This window comes from Epinephelus lanceolatus, chromosome 22, assembly GCF_041903045.1.
Source record: "Epinephelus lanceolatus isolate andai-2023 chromosome 22, ASM4190304v1, whole genome shotgun sequence".
Taxonomy (NCBI): domain Eukaryota; kingdom Metazoa; phylum Chordata; class Actinopteri; order Perciformes; family Serranidae; genus Epinephelus; species Epinephelus lanceolatus.
Window position 1 is genome coordinate 27312634 of NC_135755.1, and position 26440 is coordinate 27339073.

The 26440-nt window shown below is 39.7% G+C and overlaps 1 protein-coding gene and 3 non-coding genes across 4 annotated transcripts in view; 3 read left to right on the forward strand and 1 right to left on the reverse strand.

Annotated features, from left to right (window-relative positions):
* Positions 1-10161, reverse strand: part of m1ap (meiosis 1 associated protein) — a 40321-nt gene extending 30160 nt beyond the window's left edge. Inside the window, exons 1-3 of the mRNA XM_033610206.2 lie at positions 9904-10161; positions 9623-9820; positions 5038-5209 (exon numbers count right to left, since the gene is read on the reverse strand). Of these exons, the coding sequence (XP_033466097.2) occupies positions 5038-5209; positions 9623-9820; positions 9904-10161 (628 nt within the window). The remainder of the gene's footprint in view (positions 1-5037; positions 5210-9622; positions 9821-9903) is intronic.
* trnaa-cgc (transfer RNA alanine (anticodon CGC)) lies at positions 3390-3461 on the forward strand. The gene has a single exon. It is a non-coding gene; the product is annotated as a tRNA-Ala (tRNA).
* Positions 7747-7818, forward strand: trnaa-cgc (transfer RNA alanine (anticodon CGC)). The gene has a single exon. It is a non-coding gene; the product is annotated as a tRNA-Ala (tRNA).
* On the forward strand, positions 9095-9166 carry trnaa-ugc (transfer RNA alanine (anticodon UGC)). The gene has a single exon. It is a non-coding gene; the product is annotated as a tRNA-Ala (tRNA).
* Positions 10162-26440: the final 16279 nt, after the last annotated feature.

Consider the following 26440-nt stretch of genomic DNA (forward strand, 5'->3'; position numbering starts at 1 on the left):
CTGTACTGCTAAGTGTGGAAGAGCCACATCCCTCAGGAATGCCCAATGGGAAAAAAGCAAGCACTTATAGACTGTAAGTTTTGTCTGCAATAGTTATTATCTGTCTGGCTTTTATGACACAGTATCCTACGTGTCTACCATGTGGAAGAATGCAGTTACAACTACTAGTTCTTGCAGAAACTGAAGATACACAAGCAGGGAGAGAGGGGGGAAGACATGCAACAGCCCTGCTACACTTGACTTGAGAAATGGTTATTATTCATGTTTTGCTGCATTTCCTCTGCATGGTACGGCAGGGCCTACTCAACTCAACTCAGCTCAGCTCAGCTCAGCTCAGCTGTTGTAGTAGTTGTATATAGTACCTGGTACTTTTTTGGTAATATCTTGGTTGAGGTTCCACGTTAACTGAACCAATACAAGAGGGTGGAGTTAAAAACTGCAGACCACTAATTGGTCAGAGAATGTGTCACTAGTGCAACATGGGATATCCGGCAGAAACCCATCACTTTTGAATTGCCAAGCTCTCTTTAGTAGCAACCACATTTTATTTTATCCTCGCCTACACTGAGTGGGTACTAACGGCAGTGGAAAACGAAATACAGACAAGGACCTGGTACCAAAAATTAGTTTTGAGTCAATTTAGAGTGTTGCACAACTTACAGATTTAATTTGTTTTATTTCAACACAACTTTATAGCTAAGGGAAACAATACAATAAATTTTTCTCATATGAATCTAAACAATGTAATAGTTTTTGTTACTGTTTCTCCCTAAGGAACCGATGCATCCGGTGTGGGACAACTTGTTGAATCTGTTTCAGTCAACAACGTAGCTGTTTGACTGCGAGGAGGAAAACCAAAACCACTGGTGCCATAATCATCCCTGTCTCTGTCTCACTCTGCTCCTCTGGCTCTGTGACCCATTTCTCGATCTTCTCCCTGGTGCACAACTGTACAATTACAGAACAGGCCGGGGATTCAAGGACACACTGGTTGAGTTTCAACAAAAACAGGATGCTTATCAAGGCGTCAGCCCTCAGAGTCACACACACATTTGTGCTTTTATACTTGTGAGGACCCTCATTGACATAAAGCATTTCCTTGACCCTAACCTTAACCATCATAACTGCATGCCAGTCACTATCAATTATGCTGCACACACACACATACACACACACACAAAGTTTGAGGAAAACAGCTGTCAGCTTTTTGAAAAATGAGGCATTTGCATAACTGTCGTCTTACTGATGTTTCTATCAATCACTGTACTGTGTGTGTATTCAGTTCTGTGTGTTTTCACTTGTCTTTCTCTCTCTCACACACACATGCGAATATACAGTTATGTAATAACCCTTCTTTATTCTTGACAAGAGCTGTGACCACTTATCCTACCATGAGATAAGTGAGTAATGATGAGAGACAGAGAGCGAGAGTATAAAACAATTAGTTATGGCTTTCGCTCACTTTAGTACAAAAAGAAAATGGATACTCCACCCACTTCCTATAATATAGTGCTCTCCAAGGACTGACTGACACACACTCAGAAACACACATGCACACACGGCCAAAATAAATAGTCTGGTGTTAAGTGAGACGTATTTGCTTCAATCTCACTCTCTCTCTCTTTCTAACAGAGCATTCCCACCCAGCATACACACAAGGAGACTATTAAGATTCCACAGCGCACCCAGATTCCAGAGTATTCCCAGAGTAAACATTGCTTCCTACATTTTTTTGCATATTAGATTTGGCATATTAGTTGCACATCTATTTTCAAAACCAAAATTATGGTCTGCTCCAGAATAAACTGGACAATTGGTCATTCAGCTGTTCAGCATACGTGTTAGATCCCATGGCTTATTGGTAAAGTTAAACCACAAGGTCCCTAAGGATCACGTTAATGATAATAAGTGATAATAAATGACAAAGGAAATGGAAAACTGTCATTTCTAAGCAGCTCTTTCCTTGTGGGTTACACCCTAACTGAAGGTATCTAAACTACTTTTTACTTAGAAAACGCCCTGTCAAAGTTTCACTACAGGGAGTTGTTTGGTAGCAGTGCCTGAACTACTTTTCAAAACAATTTCATGACCTTTGTGAGTGTCCAGTAAGTCTGAGCAGAATTCACACAGGCTAGACAGTTAAACTTCTTATCTTTGATTGCTTGCTTCAGCTTTCAGCCAGATAAACTCTGGAGGTCACTGGAGCTCTTGGATGCAGCCTTGACCCCATTCCCTTCTCTGTTCTCACAGAACTTCATCCAAAATGTTTGTGGTTTTACTGTGAGTAATGACACAGACTGAACCGAACTGAATACATTCAGGACTCTGGTTTTCATTCAAAATGTGTGGTCCCATATTTAAGGAGGTATCTTAGGGCCTGGTTGTTTTGTCAACTTTTTCAAACAAGCAACTGTCACAAGTTATACTGTACATATTGTTGAGCCAATTGGTGTCACAGCAACGAAAGAAAAAGAAGAAATTTACTGTATAATGCATTGTTTGTAAAAACCTTTTGTATTTATGAGAAAACTGATGGTGACAGAAAACATAGGAGGAGGCAAACTGACAATTCTGTCACATAGTAGAAGATCTGTGCTCTAAGCCACCTACATCCGTGTACAAGCAATAGCACTGGGTGCGAAGATGTTATGGGAACAGCAATAATGTTTTCTCCAATGTGGAAAGAACCATTTCTAATAAAACAGCCTTATGTGGAACATCAGTGGTCTAGTAGCACCACTGCTGTTGACATAATGAAGAGGGTGTGGGCTGCAGTATCAAAGAGCTGGAGACTATTATGTTTCAAACACTCAGTGCTGTAAACACTTGAAGACACTGTGGAGGAGCGCGGTAGTCCCAATGGCATCACAGCAGCTAAAAGGGTGTAGGCCTCATGGTCATCAAATGTGGTTACTACATAACAATGTCTCAGAGGCTCCATTCCAAACATTACTCTGATCAATGGCATTGTTTTTTTTAGTAGACACTATAGAGAGACAGGAATAATTATCACTCATATTAATTGATATATATACAATAAATACAAAGGAATCTGTAAGAGAGGAGTGATTCCTGATGGTCTTTCAGATACTTTTTTACAGTCAGACTAAATGTAATCACGTTTACTTAGGTCAACTGTGCACAATGTTCAATATCTTTAAATATGACCACAGTAAGTATTCACTGTTATTTCAGAGAGCAGTATTCTGGTCTTATTATGCTATTCTCACTGTTTAAAACTGGTACCTCTTAGCCTTCACAGGTGCAACAATATTAGGTGTGCAAAGTCATCTAGTGGGCTGGATTGGACCCTTTGGCGGGCCGGTTCTGACCCCAGGCCCTATGTTTGACACCCCTCTTTTAGCAGGATAGAATATGCACAAGAACAAGGGGATGTAGCTCAGTGGTAGAGCGCATGCTTCGCATGTATGAGGTCCTGGGTTCAATGCCCAGCATCTCCATCTCTTATGGTAAAAGTCTTCTTTATCCTAACCATCATCACTAGTTGCCTATTCCCAAACTGAATCACTGACCCCAATGAACTGGTGTTGTGTCTGGTGTGTGTCCCTGAAGGTAACTTAAGTTGTACCCAACATGCTCATCTCTATTTCTACAATCGGATCGGGACTTGCAGACTGGCAGATACTCACTATTAAATCACTTGGATCAGGGGCAATATAAGTTGACTGGGACATCCCTACTTGTGATCCTTTAAAATGAAGTCTACTTGTAACCTATCATTACTGAGCACGGCCTCACTATGGACTTGAGTTGTGAGCAGTTTAACAACTGTTATGTTTCCTTATATAAATAACAAAATGAGAAAAATCTGAAGATATAAACATAATTTTGTGTGACAGTTTCTTTTATAATTCCTGTAATTATCTGGTAAAGCAACATAAAACTGGATACCATCTACTTTTAACAACTCTTGAAGTCCTCCGCACCCTTGCGGACATTCTTTATCCATGTTTTATCATTTAATTCAGTTTGGTTGACAATAAAAAACAAGATTTACATCTTGGCTTGCTTATCAAGGATAACACTACAGAGCAGGGGAATTAGTTATATTATGGTCCTTGATAGCTCCACAACTAACTTCTAATGATGTGTGTAATTCATAAGAAGCACCCCATTTAATAGTAGATCTATTTTACCATGACCCAGTAGATCTGTTTTTCAAAGGCTACTCCAAACTAGGATTGACTCCAAGGGGAATAATGGTTGGTTTATTGGGGGGAACTGGGTCAAATCTACGACTTACCACTTTGGATCTGATGTAAAAATAACTAAGAGGGGGGGTGTGTGTGATAACAACAAACAAGGCAGAATAACATTACTGACATAATTGTGTCAGGTGAGTAAAAACTCACAACATCATTAGTATCTTGTTTCCAGCATCTCAAACACTTCTGTGAAAACAAAGTTGCAGTGAGTTCAGTGGCTTTCTCCACTGATACAGATAACTGTTTATCACCATGGAATGAATATTTCAGACGGTGCATAAATATTTTTACAAGAAAGACTTCACTGAGTGTGTTTACCACACCCCTCTCTCTTACACTTGCTCTCATTTTTCCTCCTCTCCCTCCACCCTGTGTGTTTTTCTCTCACTTGCTATTTTTCCTCCCCTTCATTCCTATCCAGTCTTCACTGCACTCTCTACTTATTCAGACCACACCACTTGAACCCTCATGTAATTACAAAGAACGACATATCATTATAAAATTAGTCTTTTCTGAGACGATTGGGAGATGTTTGGATTGTCGCCAAGTTCTATAATTGTGACATGCGTCTCAAGTGTAGACTGGAGATATGGGACAAACAGTGTAGCGTTATAAATGGGTCAATGCTACACAACTCACAACTGAAGATGATTAAGAAAGCACAGGGGAAAAGTATGTGGAAAGTGAGGGGGAGTAAAGGAAATAGATAGCAGACTTTTCTTAAAGATGTTTGACTGATTGCGTGAATGCGTCTTGGGATCCAGTGTGTAAGTGTATAATCGTGTGTCTGCGTGTACTGATTTTTTCCTACCTTCAGCCTCAGTCTGTGTGGCTTCAGGTGAGAGGTTGTCCTGACCCCAGTCTGCCGCATTGTAGATCTGCACCACCAGGAGCCGCTTTAGTGACACCAGGTCAGCATCTTTGAGCCCCATCTCCAACTGGCGAACAATGCCTCGCCCTGGCTGGCTGGTCATAACAGTGATCTGTGAATATAGCAAGAGGAAATGGAAGAACGCCCCAGAGAACTTGGAATAAAATGGACTTAAAGGATATCAAGCCAAAAAACACAGCTGGGACGGTACCAATAAAACTACCAATACCCTTAAAGTGATATCGATACCAATGGAGTACTTGATTCAATACCTTTTTTTTTGTTTACTTAATTTGATACCGATCATGCTAATAGAGTGGCATATAGTATATCCATACTTTCACCACACCACAGAGTGTATGGGTTGTAGCTGTTGCAGTAGTGGGCCGGTACCGATACCCAGCTCTATCAAACAAGAAAAACCTACAGTTACAACCCCAAACAGAAACAATACATTACAGTTTACATTTCATCGTGTCATGCCATCTCTATGACAGCAGGCTTTTCACCCCAGTGTGGCCTTTCAAAACAGCTACAACACCTTTGCCTTCATATGTGCTTATGCAAATTTCTTTTAGAGCATTGCGGAAATGTATTTGAAAGAAGAAAAATCTCAATCGATTTCAATTTTGCTATTATTAAGCCACATAGCTGTTCCTGCCCACAACTCCCTGCTGAATTGTTACAGCTGGCGTTATGAAAGATCAAGTGTTCGAAGTTTTCATATCTTCAAAAAAACAGACCACAACATCACCACAGCAAAGCATTCTTTGAGTCTGACTGTTGTGTTTCTGTTGTACTTCAGGGACACGACATACAGTAAATTATTGTTACTAAATTAAACAAATGATGTAAGAACCACTGTCCTATGTGGGCCCACTAAAGCAAACTCCCACCCTAACTGCAAAGTGGGATACCACATGTTTTATGACACAACTCTCTGTACTGTGAAACTATGTTTTCATGAGAAAACTGCCGTCTTGTGATCTGTGATTTTAATGTTTTCTGGAACTGAGCTATCATTATCTCACGTCATGGCATCATAAATAAATAGAACTGCTGATAACGCACTGTAAAATGTTTTTACTAATCCGTTATTTTTTGATAATGATTTCTGCAGGATATTTGCGCAAATGGCAGCATCTTAAAATAAGTCCTGATGATGGAAAGATATGAGAATTAGTTTTTGTGGCATTTACACGCCTAATGGGAGGAAGACACATAAACTAATGTTAGGCTGATGTTGAGCACCCTACTGAATCACACAGTAAATGATGATTATAATGGGATTATTGATGAGTTCTGCTCTCTGCTTCCTGCTGTTTGGACGGAAGTAGAATGTGTTGCTGAAGCATCATAGAGATAGACACACGCACAAACGAATGCTAGAAACGTATACACAATGACATATACGTATTTAAAGTGAATAAGCAAGACACACACACACACACACACACAGCCAGCGTTACACAGGGCCATGTCTCTGCTAAGTGTCTCTCCATTTCCTAATGGTGCTATTCATATCTGCTGCTGTCGGAAACAGTGGGTCTTAGTGTAATCATCTGTCCAGAGCTTCCTAATAAAGCTGTGCGGATTTGTGCAGAGCCTTGTATCCGCAGGACATGTTGTTCAAATCTAACAAGAAAGGCAGTGACTGGCTATTTTCTCAGCTGGCTCCCCATACGTCCAACATTTAAATTTCAAAAATGAGGTGCATTCAGTAATGTCAGCTAATATTCCTATTCCCCTAAACTCTCATTTGCTGAAATACAAAAATGTTGTATTTGTGTCTCAAGATTTGAGCCTGGAGCATGTGTGGAATATTAGCCCAAATCTGTCTCTGAATTACATAACATAAAGAGGAATTAAAAGTTCTATTAAATGTGCCGCATCCAAGTAATAGCTGTGACCTTTTATTGACCTTTTTTTTTTAAAACGATTCCATCCACTTAAATCATGATGAAGCAATATACATCAGTGAGTGGAAACAAATTACACAACGGAAACCATTTTAACATAGACTGTACAAAAGTGGGTGCAACTCAAAAAGTAAAGTGGTTCAAATGCTCACAGGATTTGCCACTTGAATGTGATAGCTGATCAGAGCGGATACTCTAGCAGGAAGGCACTGAAAACTAGTGAAGCTTTATGATGTATTTTTACAACTCTTCCTAGACAGATGGCTCAGCAGGAGATGAATAGAGCTCATTTGCTACATTTGAAATGTACATAAGCTGGTTTAAAGTGAACTGTCTGATATAAGATGCGAAGCGTCCACAGCCACTAAAGTGGACTGTTAACAGAGGTTTGTTTTTTTTCAGCTTTTAAAAATGCAAATTAGATTTCTAATTCAATATGTTTTTGCAGCTGCTAAATACACTGAACTGGACCTGAATAGACCTCATTTAACAGATATAAGTGGAGCATTTTCCCTACATTAGCATGAAGTACAAAGCTGCAATATCAAAGGGGTCTATTCAGTCTGAGCTAGTCTGCAGCTGAAGAGACGCTCCTCCATAATGGATCTGAGGAGAGAAACAGGAAAATATTTAGTGAAATTACTTCCTATACAAGAAAGCTGTGCAAAACTAAAAAGATACGTTTTGTCCTAGAGGCTGCAATCTCCTTGGACCTTTTTGATAAAGTAGAGGGGATGTAGCTCAGTGGTAGAGCGCATGCTTCGCATGTATGAGGTCCTGGGTTCAATCCCCAGCATCTCCACTTATCGAGTCTTAAGAGCCTCCCCTCACTCATAAAAAGGAAATGATCAATATTAAAAGGGTGTTTTAAGTGGGAAACTTTATCACACAAACTGAAGACTGCTACTATGTGCACTTACATAACACCAAAGTTCGTAACACACCCTCCTTCCCCCATTTCTCACATGAAATTTGAGCTTTTCAAGAGGGCTGTCTACAGTGGATCAGCTAAAAAGGCTGGCCCTGCACTTTAGCGAGAATGGGGGGAAAAGATGATGATGTAAGCCCGTTAAGTCATGGTCCAAAGCTATGTGTTACTAAAAACTAAAAAAAAAAAGCTTCTTGGCACCTGTAATCCTCTCTGTGTTTGCTCATATTTATTGTCGACATAGCCTACAATGCAGAACAGCCATTGTCATGAACCTGTCTTTATGTTACACACAGCCACCCAGGAATAACTTTTGCCATGCCATATCATTTATTGTTATGTAATTGTTTTATTGCCAATTGTCTGAGAAGAGAGCAGAAAAATATGTAAACAAAACCATCTAAATTGTGTGCTTACACAGTATACACAGCTGAGACTCGGGAGAGTAACCACACTGTATTTGTCCCGGTCTTTACCACTTTTGGCTGTCACTAAAAGTTATGTTGTTGGATAACTGAAATACAATGAGAAAGAAGAGATTTAGCAGTTTTCCTGTTGTTCAGGGTGTTTAAGTGTGTAGCATTGAACCAGTTTTCTTGGAAATATTTACAAACCATAGGATAGGATGTGGCTCAGTGGTAGAGCACATGCCTTGTGCGTATGATGTCCTAGGTTAAATCCCCTTTATGTCCACCTCTTGAGGCACCATACAACAAAGTGTTCAGAAGTTGATTACAGGGAGTGATTGTTGTTAAACACTGCAGCACTAATTACACGATTCTAAGCCAGATAAACATAAATGCAGTTGCATGACTGTAAACATGGTCAACAGGTTTGTTATAGAGATTAAGCTTTGTGGAAGAGTACAGTAGCTTAGTGGTAGAGCACATACTTTGCACATATGAGGACCTCAGTTCTGTCCCCAGCATCTCCACTTTTTGTGGCACCATGCTACACCGGGTTCAGGAAGTCCTAATTATTAAAGCACTGCAGCACTGAAACATCTGAAGCTAGCACCCTAACATAAATTGAACACTACACTCATAAAACTATTCAGAATCAAATAATTTTGATACACACGACTTGGCTTGTCGTGAATGTGGTTCCAACGTTTGTTTTACAGAGTGAGATATGTTGCTTAGTAATATATGGGGATGTAGCTCAGTGGTAGAGCGTGTGCTTTGCATGTATGAGGTCCTGGGTTCAAGCCCCAGCATCTCTACTTAAGATTACCTTTATTGGCCAAGGATGTGCACACATACAAGGAATTTGATAATGGTGAAACAGAGGTGATGCTTAATGTAACAGGTTCATTACAGCAAGTGGGTGGAAAAAGGGAAATACATTGAGTAACTATGTTGTTCTCTCAGGACTGAATTAAAGAACACTTTGAAAGCCCCCTCAGATACAGCAACAAGTTAGATTCTGTTTGTTGCCCTGGAGTATTATGCTGGCCTATGATAGGCTATCTTTTGCAGCTACTTGTCAGTCAACCTCAGACGCATGTCTTTTAAAAATCCCATCAGAATGATGCCTCAGTGCAGCTAACTGACCATATATATCATATGTCATCATGGTGCAAGTTTTTTGGGTTTTTTCTTTTACAGTGTTTGATTTTATGAATAAATTGTTTTCTTGTTGTGCTGCTTGTGCATGCAGAGGGTTGTTCCTTGCTCACCTCCACAGATATGCTGTTGCTGGCCTGGCTGCCAGCACTGGTATGTCTGATGTACTGTTTAAACTGCTGCAGACTGTCCAGCACTGCCTGCCGCAGCAGCTCTCCTCCTCTGGCTGCTCCTCTGATACAGCCTTCACCTGGAATTGTCCTCAGCTCCTCAACACAGGAACGTAGCCTGGCCAGGTTACCACGAACCTGCTAAAATCAGAGGACAGAAAAAAGAGGAGCATAAGTGACAGCAATAATAACTCTTAGAAACACTTCACCTTCCTCTACCTTACCACAAACGGCAGTAGACATTCCTGCTGTCTGCTGATGGCATACAGGCTGAGTAGAGGTATCCTACAGGGTCCATCCAGACTACAGGCTAGGGACAGGAAGTTATCCAGAGCATCACAGAGCACCATACAGGTCTCTGACCACCAGGGTGGCAGTGCCTCCACAATCAGGACCCTGGCAGGTTGACGCGGAAACGGGGAGGACCAGCAAACCAAGTTTCCAGTGTTGGAGGAACCCACCGGCCTTTTTCTGTTGTCCATGGACATCTAAAAGCAACAAACATAAAATACTACAACAATCAGTAACAAAGGAATTGAGAAAGGATAACAAAAGCTTTTGAGCTTTATACCACACTTCATCCTGATAATGATGTACATGCATTCTACACTTCTTACTCTACATGTCATGATTTGTGTCAAATTGACACCAAGTTTGAATTTCATCTAGCATGTAAAAATGCAGCACCCCTCTCAACCCCAACAAATACATGCGCTAATGTTTAAAAACCGAGGAAGCAAGCAATTCTATCAAATCTAGGAGACCGTGTAATTACCAAAATGACCAAAAAACACAGACATAATAACAAACCATTGCCCTGTAGTGATAATCAGCCCATGCAGTCAACAACATTAAAGTACATTTGCTCTAGTCTTAATCATGAGCGGTAAGCACCACTGTAAATAGAACATGAATAAATAGGCTATGATGAACATGGAAAATTATGTAAGAAACTAGGTTATAAATTTTCACATAACTCAGAGGCTTTTCCTGACTTCTGAGGAGACTAATGTGAAAAAATGACTGCTAAAGTAGGTTTTGTGCAATAATGACTGAAAGTCAGCTATTTAATGGCTGAAAATTAGACTTTGAGAATCTGTTTGGAGGCCAGAAAGTTCTGCTGGAACTATGCCACAAGGCATATGCAAAGCAGACAACATATTTTGCCATCTAGGGCTGCAAATTCTCCCTCGATTGGTCAAGTTCTTCAAGAGTTTATTATGGACAGAAGGTCCTCACTTCGGGGGAAATGAATGAAGATTGTTAACTTGTTGTTTACAGCCATCTGAACTATTAAGGACATTGCAGATAAATGATGAACACTGGCAGTAGTGCTGTCAAAAGTGTTACACTGTGATGATGCAAGGGTTAGACCATAACAGAAAGAGAAACTCTAGTGATTCCTGTGGGGAAAATGGGTCATTACAGCAGCAGAAAGCAAACCAAAATAGACAGAATGGAGCATAAACAGAACACTGGAGACTATAACAGTATTTTATCAATGTAACTAGCAGCACTAGTTAATATGCTCAGTGTCATCATCTAAATTTAGTGCTCAAGTCCTTTTTATGAAAAAGACAGTCTAGACCACTAAGCTTTTTATAGACACATCTCTACATAATCCATATGTATCAGACAAAAAGCCATTCATTTTTTCCTTTTTACAGCTTCACAAGCATCATCTGATGGAAAAAGGCCCATCTGTCAAAAGGCAAGAATCTGTCATGCAACATAGAGGATGTGGCCAGAGGGACGAAGAGGGGAAAACCCCTCATGCGAGTTAATTGAACCATCTGAAACCCTGTTATTATGGGATGTATGTCTGTGTGAATCTGTCTTTTTGTGTCTGGTCACCAGTATCATCATTACTAGAGGGAAACCCCTTATTTAGCAACATCAATGCCCCCCTATTCTGCCATGCATCGGTACAATTAGTCATTTCATTTCCACACCTCAGTGGGCGAGAACAGACAGGACCGCAGAGTGAGAGGAAACTGCTGAAAAAAGGCAATAAGGCAACAGAATACTCTAAAATTTTCCACAAGCATATAGGTTTGGGGGGCTTTTTGGTATTTCTTAAGTTGTGTTGAGGACCAATTCATAGCAGCATACCAATATACTAATATACAGATAGAAGTGTAAAATGCAACTGGATTATGCAATTGTCTTAAGCATTTTTCAACCAAAAATGCTAAACATTCACTGACTTCTGCTTCTCAAATATGAAAATTTGCTAATTAAATGATTTTTAAATGAATGTCAATTGAATATCTTTTGGACTCTTGGTTGGACAAAATATGTCATTTGTAGATCTCACATTGGGCTCTAGGAAATGGCATTTAGCGTCTTTCTTTTTTTTTTTTTTTTTGACATTTTGTACAATAAGTGACAAAAACCTTCAAACAAACCAACAAACATACATACAAAAACAAACAGGTATTTATAATGAAAATAATCATTACTTGCAGTCTTTGTATTTTATTTATTCCAAGCTCAACAGGTAAGCTTCTTCACCCTGGTTGGCTGGATTTTTTTTAATCAGCCTGTGTCCAAGGTTTGGGGTACTGCATTTCTAAGGACTTACAGACGCCAATGTTGTTTACAAGTTCCTTTTCATATTTGAGTGAAGAATTCATTTAAAGGAGGATGGAATATTTCAACTTTCTGTCATCATGTTGCCATAAATCTGCCACTGGGCCTGCCTTACATCATTTGTCTGTCACAGGGTTTTAACACAAAGCACACAGAGTCATATAGGCCTGCTGATGCCCACAATCTGTGAACAAAAACAAGACTGAGGCACCGACAGCATCACACCAGATTTAAATTCAAAATATAGGCAGAAATAACATGTCCTGTGGAGAACACCGGAAGACTTGGACTGCTCTTATCAGAGCAAAAGCCATTGACAGAACTAATCCCTTACGATCGAAAGCTGAGCTCTGAGGCTCTTTATCATCCGAGCTCTTAAATCCACTGTCCTGAAACCCTGCTCTGTTCTGATCTTCACAGAAAGGGGCTATTTTACCGGTAATAAAGGGCATATTGTGTGAAAGTGTGTGTGCTGTTTGATCTTCAGCCCTTCTCATCTGTCTCTGACTTACTTCTCCACTTCTAAGCCAATTTCTGTCCTCACCACCCAAAACACATTTCGCCCTCATACCTTTGATCTTGCATCATCTCTTAGACCACTGTACACATAAATAAACCCAGTCATATTCAGTCCAATACCTAAATAATATAGCTTCTGTTTGCTACATCTGTATTGGTTTGGTGTCTGTTTATCTGGATTTCTATCACATAGACAATATCACCAAAACGGTACATGGATTTTCTACAACTCCCTGAATTATACAACAGAGGTGGAAGTAGATCACACATGTGCAAGTCACATCCAAGTTTCAAGTCACTGTGGTGAGAGTCAAGAAAGTCAAGTCAAATTCCTGCCATAAGTCAAGCAAGTCAAGTCAAGTCATAAATCACAAACTTATGAAGAATAATAAGCTATGCCAAGTGGTGGAATTTAACTATTTACACATTTACTCGATTACTTTAAGTACACGTGAGTCTTCTCATGCCAATTTCTACTTTTACTCCACTCCATCTCAGAGGAATATTGTAATTTTTACTCCACTACATTGATCTGACAGTTTTAGTTACTAGTTACTTTACAAATAAGGTTTTTGCAATGAGATTCACCTTAATCAACTACAATGGTAATAAACTCATTTTAATGCCTGAGTAATGATAATCTAATGGGATATATACACAGTATAATAGCCTAGTTCAACAGTCAGGAGACATCTTTCTAAGTACAGTACTTTTAAGTACATTTTCCTATTATACTTACATACCTTTACTGAAAGAGCATTTTCAGTGCAGGGCTTTTACTTGAATACAACACTATATTACAGTAAAGAGTGTGTTTATGTGATGAGTCATATGGACATATGCATAAAAATCTAAATTATGTTCAATGAATATGACAAAGTGTGACACACTGTATCTAAAATAAATGAAAACAAGCAGAGCAGCCCAAAAAATCAAGACGAATGGGAACTTTAGGGGCTCCGCCATCTTTGAAGGACAACATACAGTAGCTACAATACTCAGTCACTGTCAGGTGTCAATCGTACATCGGCAGAAATGTTAAACACATATGTAAAACTAAGCGCGAATGACAGAGGCCCCCCAAAGGCAAACTCCACAGAAGCAGAGGAGCAATATGGTAACATTATATCAAGTTAGTTAATGGTGTGGCAAAGTGGCTGAGGGGCTGTCCGAAATGAATTCTTTTAATAGTGACAAGAAATACATATAACTCACTCTATGGCTAAATATTTGCTAACATAACGTATAGTCAGATTAGAGCAACATCATCAGAGCTGGGCTGAGTTTAGCAAACATAAGCTAACATTTACAGTTGACGTTACCTTAGCTAAGTTAAAAGTTTCTCCTTCTCAGCTGGCTTCTACTGGAATAGCTATATAAAAGTAGTAAACATAGAATAGTTTAACTCACAGAAAGATTTGACCAGCAAAACAACAAACATTACATGCTAACTAGACGAATAGCTAACCTAACAGAATCCTAGATAGCAAGCTAACGCTAGCTAACGCTAACGGCTAGCTATAAAAAAAAGTCAGGAGTCATTCCTGCGCGAGCCACTTCTGTCTCTTGCCTCCGCTCGAGCTCTGTTCCCTCCGTGGCACAAGAACCATCATGCAAGCATAAAGCCAAAGTTGTTATTGGTAAGACTAATCGCGCAATACCTAAAAAATAATTTGCAAACCTAACTTAAATATGCCATGAATGATATACAGTTTCTACTTCATAATTCTTGCTGAATAAAACATAGTTGTGTGGTGATTTTATTCAGGGTATGCCCAGAGGACTGATCGAACGTCATGAGTCAGGCTGACTTGAAGGTAAAGTAAATTGTTGTTATATATATATTTAACTCACATTTATATGTGTTCTTTGAATAACTAAAACGATTAGTCCATACAAAGTACACTAGTTGATAAAGAAAACCAATCTGCAATTGTAATTGTAACTGTAATAATTGATAAGTCATCAAATAATCTTTCAAGCAAAGCAAAACAAAGCAATGTTTGTCTGTTTTTATAGCTACCTAGATGTGAGATTTTGCTGCTTTTCTTTATCTTACATACAGTAAACTCAGTAAACATAGAATACAGTACACATACAATAAACAGTACAGTAAACATCTTTGGGGGTTTTCACTGTTACTGAGTAGTTTGAAGACCTTAGCCTTTTAAACTTGTAATGGATATTTTTCATTTTTTATTTTCTGACAATTTATAGACCATATAATCACCCTTATAATTAGGAGATAACGGTATGAGAAATACTTAAATAATCCTTCAAGTTTGAAAAAAATATGTCTTTAAAATGTTAAGTAAACACAAGGTGTTGAGCATTTGCTACATCTGCCAAGAGACAAACAAGCACATAAAACAAACACCCACCACAAGTAATTTACTTCTTTTTTCTTGATGTTAGAGGGAAATCTGAAGCTAATTTCAAAACATTTGCATCTTGTCCTGTCCTTTATGTTTATTTTCTTTTCATCATTTTTAGATGAAGAGAGAAAGGGATAAATAAGAGGCCAAGTGCAGAAATACACGGACAGAATGGAAGAGTGATATGGAAATTTTCTCCTGACAGTATGGTCTGCTCGGTTCAAGTGCTTCCTGGTAGTCAGTACGGGTGTATCACTGTATTGGTGTGTGTGTTTGTGTGTGAGACGGTACAATCAAGATGTGAAAGGAATTAGAGATGGAGAAAATACAATAGATGATTTCTGATGAATGTGTGTGCGTATATGAAGGTGTTGTGTGAAGTGCCGTGGTCTGTGTAAGAGGCTTTGGCAAATGCTGGGTTGTGAAATCACATACTTAATGTTCTCCCTCCCTCCATTCCTCTCTCTCTCTGCCTCTCTCTCTCTCTCTCTCTCTCTCTCTCTCTCTCTCTCTCTCTCTCTCTCTCACATGTCATGTTGTCAGGGTGTGTGAGATTGACATGAAGAAATGTGGCACATGCACATCTGCTTATGGGAGATAAGATGAGGTGTTTGTGTATGTGTGTTTATGTTAGATAAAAAACTAACTTCTGCCAACTCTCTGTACCTGGCAAAATCTTTTCCAGATGAATTTGTGCCCAGTGGAAGTCCTGACTTGAAAGCACTGCCTGCATGTGTGTGTCACCAGATGATCAGAGCTTAATGCTCCCGGTTGGGCGGTGGCTGAGGCAAGTTTCCTTCCTCAAATCTGATTCTTAAGGGCACTCTTTCTCCATTCTCCATCTTACCTCCCTTCTTCCCTGGTTAAACTGTTCATCATGTCCACACACATTTGCTGCCTCTCACAGTTTTCCTCAGTCTTTTAATCACTCTCTTCTCACTCTTCCTCCTCTACATCCCACCTGTCTCTCAGTGCTTGAAGCTCTAATTTGACCTGTAATGTACATGCTGTACATAAGATTTACATTACAATGCATAGACTTTACTGTGACAATCTTCCACTGAGACGGATGTCGAGCTTTCAGTCTCAAATATGAAGGCCCATGTAAAGGGATTAGGTGCAACGATATGATTGGAGCTTAATCGCCCTTACTCACAGACACACACTTAAAAACACACATAACAAAATACACACGTGCTTCCTGATTTAGTTGTGATGAACGCACATACTTCTAGGTCAATAGGAGCTTTGCGACAGTGCACTAATCCGCTATGCCTTTTTGATTTACTCAGGGGGATTGGGGGAAAGTTTGCCCAGTAGTTTTAGGACTTATTTTGCACACTAGTTGCTTTTTTTCAGTCCAGTGTGCTTCGTGTTTTTTACTTTTGGGCTCAGTTTTATTCACTCTGTGATTGAGGTTAAATGAATGTTAAGTCGGTTGCATTAAGTTGTTTGCTGCCTTGAGAAATTTTGAGTCTAATTCTCTAAAATGGGAACAGGAGCATGAAATTAGAAAATCCCCTCAGAACATCCGAGCAGTTTTAGTTGTTGAGGGTCAGATGGAAGCAGATGGCAGAGATTTGGTTTCACATTTTTTTTAATGAGCTGACAAAAGAGCTGAATCCAATCTCATTATTTTTTTTGTACTACTCTTTTATACAATATCTGCTTTTGTTCTTAACTCACATCATTTTATAGGTCATTTGCTTTTTAATCCCCATCCCTAATGTACGCCTGTATTTATATATATCTTACAAACAATACAAAATAATAGTTCAACATTTTGTGTTTAATCTATACAAGTGACAAATATGTATTTTATGTGGGGCTTTTGCTAAAACAACAGACAGAAAATTTGCAAAAATATAACAGGGCTGGGCATGCTGTTTCCCCCTGTCTCTAATCTTTGCGCCAAGCTAAGATAACCAGCTGCTGGCATTAGCTTCATATTTATGGTATACACGTGAGAGGGGTATAAATCCTTTTGACAAGAATGGAAAACATCCCCATAGGTGCAGATTTTTGTGGGGACATGTCCTCCTCAATAGGTGCATCTGTCTCCTCCAAGAAAAACATGAAAGTAGCGGAGGATTTTTAGACATTTAAACCATAAAATGACACAGAAAAGTCAAAAATTCTTTCATATAAATGTACCAAAAAGCAGGAAATTAGCTCTTTGATGTTCAAAACCTACAGCAGTCTTTGTTTACATACAGTCATATTGTCAGAGTTTCCTGTTACATATGTTTAGAGAAAAAGAATAATACCACACTGGTTATTCAGTGTAGGCTTGTTTCAACATGTTAGCTGGACCGTACAATGCTGTGGTTCCTGTAACAAGCTGGTTTCAAAGTAAACATGGATTGTGAAAATTGCTTGTTCACAGTATTAGCACAGCACACCTCTCATGCACCCGTTTTTACACAACAGGAGTGACTTCCACTGAACTGCCACAGGTATCTGCGTGTTTGGTTCTGTAGACAGACATGGGCAATGAAATCCCACAATGTGGGTTCAGAGATTGTTTATTTTTGTTATGCTGAAACTAGATTTTATTCCTTAAGGGTAAAAAATAAGAGGAGAGAGAAGTGCTTGCAGTTCTGAATCATGTCACGGAGCAGATACAGCAGCTCTGATGACTGAGAATATGAAGACATCTGCCAGAAATGCACAGCAGGGTATTTTAGAGGAGCTAAATTCTACCTGACATGTAAAACACAAGTGTAAACATGCCAAAAATGGGATTAACCTAAACCACCTGAAGGCATTTATCCTCAGGGGAAAATGCGACTGACTCGATGCTGTGTCTTACTCTGTCTTCTACCTGAACTGGAAGGCGGTGTTTGAAATTCTTACATTTAAGTGCACATATTTGAGTTATTAATATCGCTACTGGCAGCTCTGTGAAGCGTAACTTTAAGAACAATTTAATCAGAGACCATCACCGCTGTCTTTGTATCAAATCATTTTCATGAAATTACATTTTCCTCTCTTTAAAAATATTTCAAGCTTTATACCTGGTGGCTGCTGCGAACCCTCAGGGCAGCTGAAGTTTTAGTTTGAACTTCTGAAGAGATGTGCGTACTGAGAGATGAAAATGTTCAATCAAATCTGCGGGGGCTCAGAAGTACAAATAGGGACAAGCCATGCTCTTCTTTTATCCACGTGAGACCCATTTCAGAGACTAGCCTATCCTATTGTTACAATCTGCTTGGGCTGTAGTGTAATGATGAGTATTACAGGAATTGTGGCTTTAGGAAGTTTTTATGTGTGTGTGTGTGTGTGTGTGTGTGTGTGTGTGTTTTGAGCTTAGGAATGGTAAGCATTAATACTTTAAGGGTTTGTACTAATCTGGGTGGGAAAATGACTTAGTTGGAATGCTTTTTGGCCAAGTGTGTATGCGTGTGTTTGTGAGTGTGTGTTTATGTGTGTTGTGTGTGCTTGTGTACATGTGAAGTAAGGCTTTGTATGTCAGAGCACAAAGCCAAACCTGTTTACTGTGGTTTTGTGTTTCCTGCTGTTACAGAGTATAATAGAGTTAGCAGTTACCTTAATGGGGGTGCTTTACAGTAAATGGATGGGTGCAGAGTGCAGGGCCTTTATAACTTAATGGTTCAATGGGTAGTTCTGCTTTCTGTGACTTGTAGGGAGACCTGTTACTTTGCTTAGTTCCATAAATTTCAAAGTGGGAGGGACGTGATGTTCTGGTCTAAATTGATACAAATCTTGTTACCAGTAAGCCATGTATGTTCATCAGAGGCCATGAAAATGTCTTTCTGAGTGCTCCCAATGTTTATACATAAGCACATTTCTTACAGATTTACATAACTGAATTGTTCCAAGAGTAATGACAGCATGACTATATGCCATTTTAAGGTTGGAGGACACACAGCTATAATCAGTATTTTCATATTAGCAATGAATCAAGTGACTGTTTCTAATGTGAAAGGGGTCACTTGCAATGACAAACCAACAGAGAATTAGTACCCACCTCTGCATAGCTTTAAAGCATCTTTCAGCTAATTGTTTTGTTTATCCGACCTGCAGCTTCACTGCCGTAACAGCTGTTTTCAACAAAAAAGCTCAGATAAATCCACTGTACATGACCTGCTCAATACCAAAAAGCAGGCAGACAAAGTCAGGAGACTAGCAGATGAACATAGTGGAGCACTGAGCAGCTTAAAAAGCCAGATATTTCCTGTAAGAACTGGTTGAAACCAAAAACAGAGCTGAAAGGAGCGTGAAATATTGGACTGAAAGGTCAGATTGTTGGGATTGTGTTGGCAGGAATGGAATATAATATTCAAAATTATGTTTTCATTATGGTATAACCACCTGAAACAAAGAATCATTGTGTTTTTGTTACCTTAGAATGAGCCGTTCATATCATACATAGTGGGTCCTCTCTCATGGACTCCACCATATTCTTTTTACAGTAGCCCAGAATGGACAAATCCTACACTGGCTCTAGATTGGGCACCTTGCAGTTTTGCAGTTTTCCTTCATACACTTGGCACACAAGAAGTTTCAGTTCTGCAACCTCAACACTAGATGCCAAATACTACACACTGGACCTTTAACATTCATTAGCTGACCCGAAACACCAGATACTAATATTATCTGCTAATATTATTTTAAGTACTATATAATATTACAACTGTTGTTGTAAATGTGCTAATGAAGGTGTTATGGAAGTTTATTTAGCCTGTGTTTCCTCATTACACAGTCTTTTTCTTTCTTTCTTTCTTTCTTTCTTTCTTTCTTTCTTCGGTACAATGTATTTTGGCTGGTGAAAGACATCCTCAAGAGAATTAATTCTGTAGCTCTCCACCTGGCTTATTCAGTGTGTAACTGATACTATTCAAGTACTGCTAAATGTAATCATCCATTATATATCAATTGGCAATCTAATTTCTTATTGAAAGCCTGGGGACATCTCTCTCTCTAATGAGATGATGGATGGAGGGTATTAGCTGGTCTGGTGGCAGGGAGCTTCTTTTTTCGAGAGAAGGGGGATGTAAAGGTTGATGCCACTCCCTTATGTTTGCTCAAAATTTGAAACTGATATTTGGGAACAGGCAGTTTCTCTCCCAGCCTGCACCACAACACCCTTGAAAGGTCTGTTTCCAGTGTCAGCTTAGCTCAGCTGGTGTTTCATCTTAACTGTGAGCTCATTCCAAGGGGCTTTGCGTGAGAAAACTGCAGAGGAAACAGATTGTACACCACACAACAGAAGCTCCTGATGATCTTGTGACTGCATCCTCATCAATAAGTCAGTGTTCATAATGTACCACATGAACAGGAGTGATGTTCCCTGGAGAAAAAAGTCCGGAGAGAGTTCTTGTGAAAATGTATGACTCATCGCGGACTGAACGTCAACATCTCTAGGGCTAATGCTCTTAGTTAGATGACGGTATTCTGGTCAGGTCAGGTCCTGTATGTCTAATGGTCTCATTAATCAGTTTATTGCATCCTTATGACTTATTATATCACCATTATATAACCAGACTGGTGATATGGGGCCGTTTAAGCTTAATGTATTTACTGAATGTTGAATCACTGACAGCTGGGACAATTTGAAGATCCCAAGCAATTACTTCAGTCCTTAGTATCACTCATTCAGTGCATTAGTACATGTACATGGAATGGTTATACAGTGGGATTACATCAGTATTGACAATGATATTTAATCGATGTCAAAAAAAAGCTTTAATATAATGGTCTAGCCAATAAAGAAGGGCCTAGTTTGAAATGTTTTGGGACTTAAAAGATTTTAGATCTCTCTATTGGCCCTCTGGATGTTACTGTAACCCTTAGTGAATGGTGTACTGGGTCTAAGTACAAAAACATGTTTTTAACTCCGGATACCAACTTTCAGCATGCGGTGAAAATGGCCCAAACAAGGCAGACTCTTACACTGTTGATACAGACAAAAGTGGACATTGATCTTCTTTGTATCATCTTGCGATAATGTATGTACTGTATGTGTGATGTTGAGATGTCAGGAAGCACTTCCTGCTTATCTCTGCTGAGGGACCATATAGAGAGTATAGCCCTGTACAGTAACAGTTACAGCACCACATGGTCTCATCGGATCTGCCGATGTGTCACATGACTCTCCAACAATCCACTCTGTTGTTTGCTCTGTGTTCGCACGACTCTGTATCCCACATTCAGAAAAAAGGGACAAGTGGCCGCATAGACGATAGATTGTGCCAGCTGTGGTGGACTGACATGTTAATTAATGACCTTAAGCCATTTCCTTTTAAAGGGGCAAAAATTACAGCAAAATTACTGCAGATCTCCCCGTTGTTAGTACATTATATACCCAAGCAGTTTGAGGTGAAACATTGTACATGCATGCAATTTCATTGCCTGCTCTTTGTCATTCATTTGTGTATGAGGTGAAAGGTCGACACCGGAGTTGAGCACATCGTGGTAACGATGTCACCACTCTATGTTTGTGTTTCCATCAGCTCACTGTCTTCCTCTGGGCTGTATAATGACAACCCATTTGCCAGAATGAATGTTGGCATTGTATGTCTCTGCAACCCAGGGATACATTACATTTGTAAGTTATTATGTAGCGATTTGTTGAAACTTCACATTTCAACAATACTGTAGTTAACGTGATTAGGTTTAGGCACAAAAACCATTTGGTTATGGTTAGGAAGAGATCTTGTTCTGGCTCAGAATAGCCGGTTCTGGTGGCACAATCCTGGCTGGAAATGCAGCGATGGAAATACAGTCAAGGGTTGTGTTGGTGGGGATTCTCAGTTACACAGGTCATGATATTCTTTTTTATTTTCTTTTATTTTTATTTTATATTTATTTTTCTTTTATTTTATATTATATACTTTTATTAATCCCCCCTGACCCTTAACACACAGGTCCGAAAGACACACATATGCACAAACAGGACCTATACATGCACAAAGTGGAGAGATGTCAGAGTGAGAGGGCTGCCTTGGTCAGGCGCCCCAAGCAGTTGGGGGGTTCGGTGCCTTGCTCAAGGGCACCTCGGCAGTGCCCAGGAGGTGAACTGGCACCTCTCCAGCCACCGGTCCACACTCTATATTTGGTCCGGACGGGGACTTGAGCAGGCGAACCTCCGGTTCCCAACCCAAGTCCCTATGGACTGAGCTACTGCCGCCCCCCAACTTAAGTGCAATATTGTCGGCAACTGGATTTACTTAAGTTTCTTTAAGATGTTTCACCTATCATCCAAGAGGCTTCTTCAGTTCTAACGGAGCTCTGTGTGGGTGTGTGAACCCTTACAGAGTCACTGAGGTCACATGTGAGCTTTGAGTTTGTGAGTCGTTAAGGTCACATGTGAGTCGTTTACCCATGGCCATCATGTATGCCGTTAAGGGGTCCAGGTGTGAATGGGTGTTAAGTCTTCTGGGGCGGGATCCCAAGACTGCATTGTAGCTGGAAGTGAAGGGTCACAAAAAACATCGACGTTTGTTGGTCTTGAACAGTGGTCTGCAGGTTGGCAGGGGTCTCGCCTGGGTGCGACCCCATCCACCATCCCCTCCATCTCCCCATGACAAAGTCATCTTTTATACTACACCATTTTGAACATGTTAATATGATTCGTGAAGAGTACAAATATAACGTATTTGTGGTTTGCAGAAACAAACAATGGCAACTTTTGTTTCTGGCAAATCAGCTGACAATAATCAGGTAATTTACAGCCCTGCGAGAGGTCCTTGTTAACATATTGCTAAATCTATTGTTTTCGTGTTGAGCACAATTTAACGATCATGTCATGTACATGTATGTTTTTGTGTAATACCTAATGTGTAACACTGCCAAGGCACCTGATCTGCTTAGGTTTCAGGGCAACAAACTGATATATTGTACACCCGTTGTAAAATGTCACTGCACTACTTACTCAAGGGAGCAAAATGGTTTTTTTTAGTTCCTGTTTTGCTGATAGATGTGGATTTTCAAATGCCTCCAGTTCACAGTAGTTTAACCTGATGCTAAGGTTACAGTACACTGACATAGTTAGCACGGCTTTGCAGCAGGATAAAAGTGGTGTGTTCATTAGATCCATTTAAAAACAGCAGATGTTTTAGGATGAACATGAATGGCTGCTAACTTCAGAAGGAGCTCAGGTACAGCTAATTGGAGGGAGGCTGTATCCACCCGTGCAAACATTGTTCCAAGCCGATCATCATAGCAGAGACTGTGCTGAATGACAAGAGCCTTCTATTACATTTGCAAGCGGGTTGCTGATTCGTGCGTAACGAAAGAAACCACTTCCAAGCAGCAATAAAGCATATGGATCGGGTACCTGTCAGATTCTCATGAATATGTAAAAATAAAATTAATACATAAAGGCTTTTGCGTAGAGGTTTCAAAATATATAAAGCTTGTTATGAACTTTAGAAAAAAGAGAGAATGACAAGCTGCCATAGCGGAAACCACATGCAGCATGCTCACACAAGATGATTTTGCTTTTTTAGCTGTGCTTTGAAAAGTGAATATGAAATTTGTGGGAGGTGATCCTTCTGTCATAGAAAGATTAGGTGAGGCAAAATAAACTAGAATTTAAAATGTCAAGGTGTTCCTTTAACTTGCCTCCAGGTTTATGAAGCATCCCTAAAATTACTTCTCCAGCTTAGAATTCTTCATGGTCATTTTATGTTTGGAGGCAAAGTACCATGTTTTTCTCTTTCCTCTCCCACCTACCTGCCTCAGTCCCTTTTAGGACACAGTTATGAGTGGAATCGCTGCCACATGTTTAAGTCAGATACATGTTCAAAGTAAACCAGTGTTCAAAGTTTAAATTATTGTATGACTGATTATCTTATCAGAGTTCCACACCAGAGGGCTGTTTTCATATGCATCTGCTGAAAAAAGGTGCCCTGTGCTAACCTGAAATCCTAAAAAACAAACCAATATCAGACAAGAATGATAATTCAGAGCAGAGTTATTTTATGTATTATTTAAATATCTCACAAAAAGCATGGCTCCTTTTTGTAATTAAAGGTTCATCACACAAGCAAATCCTGTTCAAGACAAAGATTCACAGCAAGACAAGTTGAAACTTGAAACTACTTGCAATTAGGGCAGTCAAGCGATTAAAAAAGAATCTAATTAATTACATGCTCTGTGATTAATTAATCTAAATGAATCACATGCATCAATTTTTGCATTTTATTTAAAAAAAATTCAACTCAAATGAATTTGGGCAGATATGTTGTAGTAAAGCTGCTGGATTTTGGACACAATTGTCCCCTTGTCCTCTCTACCACCCTAACTGTTCTGCCGTCCATTGCGATCAATTTTGCAAGGGAGTTAGTTAGTTAGTCAGTCAAGGGTAAAGGTACTTAGTTTTCATCTGAACGCCTGATCGAGTGTGGCTTGGTGAGGCTGGCTAGCGCTAGCATCGAGGCTGTGCTAGCTTGAACCTCCAGGTCCGCTGCTAAATGCTTTGCTTTGAGGTGATATTTCAAGCTTGAAGTATTCTGATGGTATGAAAATTCTGCACTGCAGAAACTTCAGAGAACAGTGCTCCTATCAACAGTTCCATCTGGGTGTTTTATAAATATAAATGTTCCATTCACAGGGCCAAGCAGCACCGTCTTGCAATCATGAATAAAGAGAACTGGATACAGTACTGGAGGCGGAGCCCTGTTAATTCCTATGGAAGTTGCTCAGTGGTGTATAAAGCCAGAAAATTTTGACTTCCCAGGTGCAAAATTACCCAGATTTTACGTATCGCTGAGCCGATAGAGCACGCACCCCAGAGACTTCGCCAGCCAAGCAGCTAAATTCTGGTTTAGCTCTCCAGTAACTTGAATGGGAATGAAATGGTTTAATCATGCGGCTCTTCTAGACTTTGGAAATGTTATTGGACCAAATGGATCAAATCTGATAGTGAAACGAGTCATTTTGTGGGGGTTGTGATGCTAAAAAACATGTAACCACTGATTTACATAGATCTCCTTCCCAAATGTAAGTCTGTAGGAAAAAAAAAAAATTCTTGTGGGCCCAATGGTATCATGTGACCTGGAAGCTGTAGTTACACAGTTTGGATGTTAAATTGGCTTCAAAGTCCAGCACTGTTTCTGGGGTCTGCTTCCCAATGTTCTGAAAACCTGCCAGTTTACACCAATGTGACTAGATGAGGCTGTGTATTGTCTCCATAGTAACGATTCTCTTTACTTCCGTTCTAAGGTCTGGCTTTTCCGATACAAATAATGACTTTAAGTGTAGCCCACTTTGTTTTTTAATTATGTGCATGTGACAGACACACATACAGCCAGCAGCAGCTATTGACTCCGACACTGTGTGAGGACAGAGACCAATATATGTGTCAACAACCACGGGGATGTTAATGACTTGGGCTTGGCAGGGGTGGAGGGCCATTGTCAGAGAATTGTAAAACAAGCAAAAAAGCCGCCCGCTGACAGTTTGTAACCGACTTGACCAGCTGTCATCGCTTCTAAGGTGGTTTTGTCACAAATCTTTGGGCTGAACTGGGCTTTAGACACAAAACTGACGCAAATTTGAATAAAAATAAGAAAGAGAAAACACATGATGGTACTTTTGTGAATACCCATACACTTCCACTACTTTTATCAGAAATCAGTACACATACTAATACACCAAACATGTCAATTAAAATGAGATACAGTGGATAAAAGATTTATGTTATGATTCTAGGACTTTCTTGATCTTGGAAAAGTGACACGCATTTAGCTTCACTTCACTTTACGTACTTGCAGCTTTATTTATATCTATTGTCACCACGATGTAAACTCATTTTGCAGCAGTTGTTGAAATACAGAACATATTGAATTCACATAAAATTGAAGAACCAGAAACTAGACACAATGGCAGGAGACTAGTAGACATCATTGGTGCAAGCTGCAGCTGTTGGACTGTTTTGGGATGTATTTGTAATTAGTTTTTTTCTCCCTTTTCTTCCTTTGCACCACCACCTCTTCTCCTCTCTTTTCACTGATTCTTTGACTGACCTTTTTCTTCTATCGTTTCATATCTCACTGCTATACATTTACATGTTAGGTATTACCCTCTTATCCGTAGTGACTTACAATGAGTAAGGATGTGGGGGTAAAGTGATCTTCAGCGGGATCATTACCCATTCCACCGTTTCCCCCTTGATCCTTCCAACCGACCCAAATTCCTCTATTTCCACCCCCGTCCTCTGCTCCTTCCCTTCACTCTTAAGTGCTCTTCTGAATCAAGGTGCACTGACAATTGCACTGGAATGACAGTTCTTCACCCTAATCCTCAG